We start from the raw sequence: 9,284 nt of genomic DNA on the forward strand, positions 1-9,284 counted from the left end.
GGCACTTGTACCCCAATGTTGATAGCAGCACTCTCAACAATAGCCAAATTATGGAAAGAGCCTAAATGTCCATCAACTGATGAATGGATAAAGAAATTGTGGTTTATATACACAATGGAGTACTACGTGACAATGAGAAAGAATGAAATATGGCCCTTTGTAGCAACGTGGATGGAACTGGAGAGTGTTATGCTAAGTGAAATAAGCCATACAGAGAAAGACAGATACCATGTTTTCACTCTTATGTGGATCCTGAGAAACTTAACAGAAACCCATGGGGGAGGGGAAGGAAAAAAAAAAGAGGTTAGAGTGGGAGAGAGCCAAAGCATAAGAGACTGTTAAACACTGAGAACAAACTGAGGGTAGATGGGGGGTGGGAGGGAGGGGAGGGTGGGTGATGGGTATTGAGGAGGGCACCTTTTGGGATGAGCACTGGGTGTTGTATGGAAACCAATTTGACAATAAACTTCATATATTGAAAAAAAGATAAAAAATAAAGACAAGTAGCCCTGTAAAAAAAAATACACATCCAAAATTTGTGGGATTGAGCTAAAGTGGTCCTTGAAGGAAACTTATAGCATATTTTAAATGCTTATATTAGAAAAGAAGAACAATTTAAAATCAGTAATCTAAACTTCTATGCAAGAAAAGTAAAGAAAAAATAAATTAAATTTATTTAAAAAAAATTTTTTTTTTCAACGTTTATTTATTTTTGGGACAGAGAGAGACAGAGCATGAGCAGTGAGGGGCAGAGAGAGAGGGAGACACAGAATCAGAAACAGGCTCCAGGCTCTGAGCCATCAGCCCAGAGCCTGACGCGGGGCTCGAACTCACGGACCGCAAGATCGTGACCTGGCTGAAGTCGGACGCTTAACCGACTGCGCCACCCAGGCGCCCCAATAAATTAAATTTAAAGCAGGTTCAATAGAGGAAATGATACAAGCTACAGGAGAAATCAATACATTTAAAACAGGAAAACAATAAAGAAAATCAACTTTAAAAAGCAAGCCTTTGAAAAGATAATAAAATTGATAAAACTCTAACCAGTCTAAGAAAAAAGAAAGGACCAAATTTCCAATATCAAAAATGAAAGAGGGGCACCTGGGTGGCTCAGTTAGTTAAGCGTCTGACTTTAGCTCAGGTCGTGATCTCAGGGTCCGTGAGTTTGAGCCCCACATTGGACTCTGTGCTGACAGCTCAGAGTCTGCAGCCTGCTTCAGATTCTGTGTCTCCCTCTCTCTCTCTCTCTGACCCTCCCCTGCTCTGTCTCTCTCTCAGTCTCTATCAAAAATAAATAAACATTCAAATAATTAAAAAAAAAGAATGAAAGAGGAAGGGGCACCTGGGTGGCTCAGTTGGTTAAGCATCCAACTTTAGCTCTGGTCATGATCTCATGGTTCATGGGTTCAAGCCCCATGTTGTGCTCTGTGCTGACAGCTCAAAGCCTGTAGCATGCTTCAGATTCTTTGTCTCCCTCTCTCACTGTGACCCTCCCCTGCTCATGCTCTCTCTCTGTCTCTCAAAAAAATAAATAAACATTAAAGAATTAAAAAAGGAATGAAAGATGGAACATCCCTAGTCATCCCATGGATATTAAATTGATAATAGCAGAATATTACAAATAGCTCTATGGGCATAAATTCAATAACTTAGATAAAATAGATCAATTCACAGAAAGATACAAACTACCAAAACTCACACAAGGAGAAATAGATGACCTTTCTGGCCATGTATCTTTTAAATTGATGCACAGGCATAATGCAAAATCCCAGCAAGAATTTTTGTGGATACAGATGAATTTATTCTAAAATGAGGGGATGTGATGTGGGTTGGACAAAATGGGTGAAGGGGGGTGGGAAATACAGACTTCCAGTTATGGAATAAATAAGGTCACAGGAATAAAAGGCACACCATAAAGAATATAGTCAATGATATTGTAATAGCCTTGTGTAGTGACAGATGGTAGCTACACTTGTGCTGAGCATAGCACAACATTTAAACTTGTGAAATTGCTGTGTTGCACAACTCAAACTAATTTAAAACTGTGTCAACTGCACTCAAATGAAAAATTAATAAAAATAAAATGAAAATATATATTAATAGACAAAGGAACTAGAATAGCTAAAACACTTTGAAAGAGAAAAATTAATTGGAATAGATCTGTCTGACATATTTCAAAACTTACTATATAGCTACAGTGATCAAGACTATGTTAGACACACCGATCAAAGGAATAAAAGAACCCAGAAATAGAACCATACAAATATTCTGAACTGACCTTTGATAAAGATATAAAAGCAATTCAGAGGGGAAAAGAAAACCTGCCTAACAAATGGTGCTGAGCAATTGGACATTTATAGACCCAAACAAACAAAAAAACAGCCAAACAAAAAGTTGATCTCAACCTTAATCCTTATATGAAAATTAACATAAAAAGATAATGGACTTAATTGTAAAACATAGAACTATAAAACTCCCAGGGGAAAAAAAAACATAGAAAATCTTTAGGATGTAAGGCTAGGCAAAGAGTTCTTAAAACTTGACACCAAATACATGATCCATAAAAGTAAAAAATTAATAGAGTATCAATATTAAAAATGTTTGTTCTACAAAGGCTATCTTAAGAAGTTGAAAATACAAGATAGAGACTGAGAGAAAACGTTTGCAAATCACACATCCAATAAAGTACTAGCATCTGGGATATATAATGAACTCTCAAAACTCAACAGTGAAAAAACCCCAGACAATACAATTAGAAAATGGGCAAAAGACATGAGCAGATACTTCACTGAAGAGGATGTAAAGAAGGATGGCAAATAACCACATGAAAAGATGTTGAGGGTTAGTAGCCATTCGGGAAATCAAAATCAAAACCACAATGAGGGGCGCCTGGGTGGCTCAGTCAGTTAAGTGTCCAGCTTTGGCTCAGGTCATGATCTCACAGTTCATGGGTTTGGGCCCTGCGTTGGGCTCTGTGCTGATAGCTCAGAGCCTGGAGCTTGCTTCCGATTCTGTGTGTGTGTGTGTGTCTCTCTCTGCGCCTCCCCAGCTCATGCTCTGTCTCTGTCTCTCAAAACTAAATAAACATTTAAAAATTTTAAAAACCCACAATGAGATATCACTATATACCTATCAGAATGGCTAAAATAAAAAATGATGACAAAAATACTGGTGAGGATGTGGAGAAACTCATACTTTGCTGGTGGGGACATAAAATTGTACAGTCACTCTGGAAAACACTTCGGCAGTTTCTTATAAACCTAAACATGCAACTACCATATGACCCATACATTCGTGGACATTTGTTCAGACAGGTGAAAACGTATTTTCACCCAAAGCCTGTACATGAATATTCAGAACAGTTTTATTCATAATAGCCAAACACCAGAAATAATCCAATGCTTTTTAACAGGGCAATGGTCAAACAAACTGTGGTACATACATACCATGAAATACTACTCAGCGATAAAAAGACATAAACTATGATATATACAATGACCTGGATAAATCTGCAGAGAATAACGCTGAGTGAAAAAAAAAAACAATCCCCAAAACTTATGTAGAATTCAATTTATATAATATTCCTGAAATGACAATATAGAATTGTAGAACAGATGACTGGTTACCAGAGGTTAAAGAGGGAGTAGAAGTAGGAGGGAAATGGATGTGCCCATAAATGGGCAACATAAGGGATCTTGAAATGATGGAAATGTTCTCTATCTTGACTATATTCATGTCAATATCCCAGTTGCAATATTATACTACTACAGTTTTATAATAAATTATAAAGAAATTTATATTAGCCTATGCAATTAGCAGAGCAGGCTAAAGGGTACACAAAATCTCTTTTTATTATTTATGACTGCATGTAAGTCTACAATTATCTCAAAATTAAAAGTTCAATTTAAAATGTTCTCTGCACTTTATTGCCTGCACTGAGTGTGAGCCATTCCCATTGCCCTGCCTTTGGGAGGCCACTACTCTACCTCAAGTTTCTTAACAAAAAATGACCTAATTGGTGTTGGATTTGTGTATCCAAACACTATGATTTTAATACTGGGGAGTTCTGTCATTGATTTTCAGTATCATAAGGTCATTTTGAGGCCCTTCAGTTGCTTACAGCATAGGGAGAATGCAAAAAAACATGACTATGATGTAAATGACCTAGAGGTGATGTATTTGTCTGCCTTTTTTAGGGGTACTTTCACCCACACACATCATTCCACATATAAATTCTTACAGTGTATGCCTTGACATTGTGCCCTGCTCCCACAAAACACACACAGATAGAAACCACAAGCTGTTTTCTTTCTTTCCCATGAGATAAAGTAATACCTTTTTTGTTGTTATTATTTTTTTCAGTGCTTAGACCTCACCCAGTCCTTATCCTCCATGTATGGCTTACTGTGGACTTTCTGATATGACCTCCAACCCTGTAGGACCCCGACCTTTTCCCTTCTCATACACCTGCCTATTTCCTTCCTTCCTTCCTTCCTTCCTACCTTCCTTCCTTCCTTCCTTCCTTTCTCCCCACATTTAGAGGATTCATGAACATACACACACACACACACACACACACACACACACCTTTTCACAATTTGTTGGTTTTAATCATCACTATTGGTACACCATGTAGGTCTAAGATTTGACATCTAGACCACAGGTCATTTCTCAGGGACCAGACCTCAGAGACTTCAAAGATAGTTATGAGATATCTGGCCTCACTCTGAAGTTACTGGCAGCCCAGATGATCAATTGAAGTGGTGACTTTCTCCACACTCTCTTAGTCCTGCTCTGGCTCATTTTGATTCAGTTCCTCATTTTGCCTATGATAAAGGTTGGATAGTGTTGGCCTTCTAGCTTTCTTAGGTTTTCTCGAAGGGGTGGAGGTTTTTGAGTGGATTTTTAAAAAATCCCTCGAAGTTGTCTTTTATTCCCATGGTTTTCTTGGGCACCCGGAAAGACAACAGGGTGACCACAGAAGGACAATAGTTTGGGGAAAGATGATGGGGGGTGGATGGGAACAAGGGCTTCATGGGAAGGTGTGCAGGTTGAGGAGAGGGTCTGCCAGGCAAGAACAGAGTAGGAATGTTGGGGAAATGTTAAGGAGGAAATGGAAGAGGAGCTTGGGTGTGGTCATATCACCTTGACACTGTCTCTGGATCTGAGTTGGCAGGGCATGTTCTTCTTCTTCCTCATTTTGATGTTTGGGATAGGTTGTTCCATAATTCTGCTAAGGGATTTATGGTTTCCTGGTCACCTTTGCCTTGTCAAAATTTCCCAGTGGTCTACCCAGGATTCCTCACTTGCCTACATATACCTCTCTCTAGGACAATGAGGAACAACACTCTTAGGCTTTGATTAGTCAGTAAGGATCTCCTCTAGCCAATGGCAGTGTTGGGGGAGGGCCTTAGACAATCCAAAAACCATCCTGACATGTCCTTGGATAGGTGGTAGGGAGGCTGAGATGCACCTTAGACATGACACAGCACCTCCTGACACCATCCCTCCATGGTGGGTGTGAGGAGGCCAAGATGCTTTGGTTGGAGAAAAGCAGCATTTCTTTAGAATCCCTAAAGAGCCATTTCAGACCGACTGACCTCTGATCCTCACAACCCAATGTTAAATTCTGATGGGTCACATGGCATGGAGAGTGTTTCAACAAACCTTTCCCCAAGGCCACCCATTTTAGTGGTTCATTGTGTTCTCTCCCATCCTTCACTCACCATTAACTAATTTTTGTATGTCTTACCTAAAATCCCTCCAAGGTAATGCGGATGTATCTATGTTTCTGTGGAAATGTGAATCATTCCACTTCCCTCCTAAAATTTCTCTTACACACCTCTCTACGAAAACCACTCATTTATTGGGTACTACCAGGGAAATTTTCTATTTCACGTTCTTTTCTCAGTGTCCATGTAGCTTCCTTCAGTTTTCTGATTTCAAGGTTGAAATTACTGCCTTCGGGCTGCCTTCAGTGAATATAGTTTCTCAACTGGGTATCTTAGTCTTCTTTCAAATGTGAGAGAGTAGCGTTCATCTCAGTAGGAATTGTATCTGAACTAGGGTTTAAACACTGTAGAATGAAAGAAGTGAGTATTTGCAGCTGAAAGGTGGCCTTGATCTTTGCATGTAGGAAATTATAGTCCTTCTTCATCCATCTCAGGGAAGTCTAGGGGTGACAGCCTGGGTCTCAGGCACACAGACCCAGGTCTGCAGAGGGTGGAGCTCGATACTGCCAGAGCCACGGTGCGGATCCCTGGGAGGAAGGAAAGGCCCCCGGCCGCTGGAACCCATCTCCACAGACACCTGGGGACCCCCTAGCCAGGGGGCCTGGATGTGACTTCACCAATGTCCCTCCCCCAGGTGTGACAGAGGTGGGGACCTCAGTCTGGGAAGCCTGATTCGGGCCAGATAAGTGAAGGGGCCCAGGCCTGGCAGCCAGACTTTCAGGTCAACCTGTGAGGGAGCATGGCGGGCCCCTCCCACCCCAGAATCCAGGTCAGCCCTGCCAGCAACCCCAAGAGACCCGGGCAGGGTCGTCAGTAGGAGCCCCTCTCCCAGCGGGGCTAAAGGTGGTGGATTTGGGGTCCCAGAGTGTCGGTCCCAAGCTCTTCCTGCAGCAGGTGTCGGGACCTGAGGGACAACCCTGCACCGGGGACAGGCGCTCACCTCTGCCGAGGCCCCAGGGTTCTTGGAGAGAGCAACCTCAGACTGCGTGCACTGAACTGCACCTCAGGGGTCCGAGGGAGCTGAGGACCTTGGGGTGAGGGGCAGAATTACAGGTCGGAAAAGGACAGGGGCACAGGCCAGGCCACGAAGTCCAGGTGGGGGTCAGAGGGAGGATCCAGGGACTCAGGTCCCCAGAATGCACAGAGGGGACCTCCCAGGGTTCCAGCCCTCACGTCTTTCTGGGAAGGCCCCTAAGCCGGATGGGGAATAGCCAGGGAGAATCAGGCCAGATTTCCACAGTCAGGTCTCAGAGACCCCGGGGTTGGGGGGCACTGGGACACCTCAGGTGGGCAGAAGGCAGGGCCCGTGTCCCGGGGCGATTCCTAATGAGGAACAGAGGGACCTGCAGGCAAAGGAACCTGGACCCCACAACAGAGTCAGTCCGCGCAGGCCCCCGGGAGGGATGGGGACACTGGGCGAGGCTGGACTTGGGCATCCGGGTCTCGGATCACCTGGACGGGGGAGTGGGGGTCGGATGGGTGAGCTGGGGAGAACCGAGGACCCGCTGTCTGTTGGGAGCAGCCGCTCCGGTGGGCAGAGGGGAGGAGGGCCCAGGTGCTGTCAGGAGACCAGGTCCACCCCAGCCCAGAGCTACGAAGTCAGTCCGTGCCGCAGGCCCGGGGAGCCCCTGCATCGGGCGGCCAGAGGTGGCCGGCGCCCCGTCACTGAGCCTGGGCGGTGCGTCCCAGAGACCTTCAGACCGCGGTCTGAGGGGCACGAGTTCCCATCGTCAGCGGCCACGCACACAGGCCGTCCCCGGGGTGCAGGAGGCCTCGGAGGGAACACCGAGGGAGGGACTCTGGCCCCCAGAACGCAGGCCCCGGCCCGGAAGGCGACCCCTAGCGGCAGCCGAGGGAAGCCCCTAGTGGGAATGAGGCCCCGCGGGGTGTCTGGACTTCCGCATCCGGGTCTCAAGAGACTGGCGGGGCGGGGCGGGGCGAGGGGGCCTGGGCCTCGGCGTCGGCGTCGGCGTCGGCGTCTTCCGGCCGCGCCTCGAATCCCGTCAGGCGCGGGAAGGGCGCAGAGCCTCGTGGGCTTCGAGGTGAGGCCCAGAGGGAGGAGCGAGGGGGCCGGGACCCAGAGGGGAATGAGTCCGGCGGTGGGGGCGGCGGTGGAGGCCGCAGGGCGGCGCGACCACGACGACTGTGACCAGGGCGTGAGGCGTGGGCGGACTCGGGCTCTGGGTCCCAGCCCGACTGAGAGCTGGTTGCGCGCGAGGAGCCGGCGTCAGGCGGCAGAGCCCGAGGCCCAGGCCGCCCAGGGAGTCCGGATGGGGACGAGAGGATAGGGCTGAGGGACCCCCAAGGAAGCCACGTGAGCCCCCCGCCATCGGCCCCGGGCCTCCCCGGACTTGGTCGCCTCGTGCGCCGCCAGCCGCCTTGGCCCGGACCTCGCCGGGCCGTGAGGGTTGTGGTGGGAGGCAGCGGGCCCGGGGCTCCCCGGGAGAGCCCTGCGGGAGGACGGCCGGAGGCCCCTTGGACCCCAGCCCCGGGGCCGCCCTCGGAAAGCCGCCCCCGCGGTGGGTCTGGGCGAGGGGAGGGCCTTGGTGTGCGGGGCTGGACCCCGGTCAGCCGAGGCAGGATCCCGGGCCCTGGCCGGGGTGCAGGGGAGAGAGGAGGCGCTGCCTCGCAGCCCAGGACACCTGCCTAGGGCCCAGGCCTGCCCTGCAGCTCGGGTCCGCTCTGGCTGTCAGCGGAGGCCCAGAAGGGGCAGGCCCAGGCTGGATGGGGGGTGGGGGGGTGGGGGCTCCCGGGGCGGGGCCGCCCAGAGTCCTGGCCAGAATCTCCTGGCCGCAGTGTGGGGGTGGGGGCCCGGGACGATGCTCGCGGTCTGCACCCACCCTGAGACCCTGAGGCGCCCCCTCCCTCCCCCCCTCCCTCCCTCTTCCAGGGGCTCTGCGAGCTCTGCAGTTGAGGCCTTGGTCTGAGGCAGGAGTCCTGAGGTCACAGAGCAGAGGAGGCGCGGCCGCGTGCCAGTCGGTTGTCCAGGCGAGGTGCGTGCTCCGCGCGTGGGGCCGGGGGCTCGCCCATCCCACCCCAGAGGGGACCCCTCGGCCCCCAACCCCCACGCGGCCCCGCTCTCAGGCCTGGGAGCTCGGGGTCTGGGTGGGCTGGGCCTCCCCCTGAGGAGCCACCCCTCTTCTGTCTTCAGGGTCTGGCGACCATCATGCCCCTACGTCAGACGAGTGAGCTCTGCAAGGTCGAGGAGGAGCCCAGACAGGCCCCGCTGCCATGGGATGTACCGCTGTGGGAGGCGGAGGACGAGGAGGTGGAGGTGGTGGAGGTGGAGGTGGAGGTGGTGGAGGTGGAGGAGGTGGATATTGTGGAAGCGGAGCAGGTGCATGCCGAAGAGGAAGAGGAGGTGGATGTGGCCGAGGACGTGCAGCACGTAGAGGTGGAGGAGGTGGAGGAGGTGGAGGAGATGGAGGAGGTGGAGGAGGTGGAGGAGGAGGGCGAGGCACAGTCTGCCCGAGAGTCAGAGGAGTGAGCTCTGGAAGCTTGAGGAAGAGCAGTGCATCCTGCTCCTGTTGGATGCACTGCTGTGGGACGGGA

The 9,284-nt window shown here is 49.5% G+C and overlaps 1 protein-coding gene across 1 annotated transcript; it reads left to right on the top strand.

Annotated features, from left to right (window-relative positions):
* Nucleotides 1–7,135: 7,135 nt before the first annotated feature.
* Nucleotides 7,136–9,015, top strand: LOC125157089 (translation initiation factor IF-2-like). The gene is made up of 3 exons (XM_047843306.1): nt 7,136–7,774; nt 8,623–8,725; nt 8,884–9,015. Exons 1-2 carry the CDS (start codon nt 7,136–7,138, stop codon nt 8,644–8,646), a joined length of 663 nt encoding a protein of 220 aa, XP_047699262.1. The 3' UTR covers nt 8,647–8,725; nt 8,884–9,015.
* Nucleotides 9,016–9,284: the final 269 nt, after the last annotated feature.

Source organism: Prionailurus viverrinus, chromosome X (assembly GCF_022837055.1).
Source record: "Prionailurus viverrinus isolate Anna chromosome X, UM_Priviv_1.0, whole genome shotgun sequence".
NCBI classification, from domain to species: Eukaryota; Metazoa; Chordata; class Mammalia; order Carnivora; family Felidae; genus Prionailurus; species Prionailurus viverrinus.

Excerpts from the sequence above, each read along its gene's own strand:
- LOC125157089 (XM_047843306.1), top strand. The coding sequence starts at position 7,136 with ATGGGGACACTGGGCGAGGCTGGACTTGGGCATCCGGGTCTCGGATCA. Across the intron at positions 7,775-8,622 it reads AGAGCCTCGTGGGCTTCGAG|GGGCTCTGCGAGCTCTGCAG; the intron begins GTGAGGCCCAGA and ends TCCCTCTTCCAG.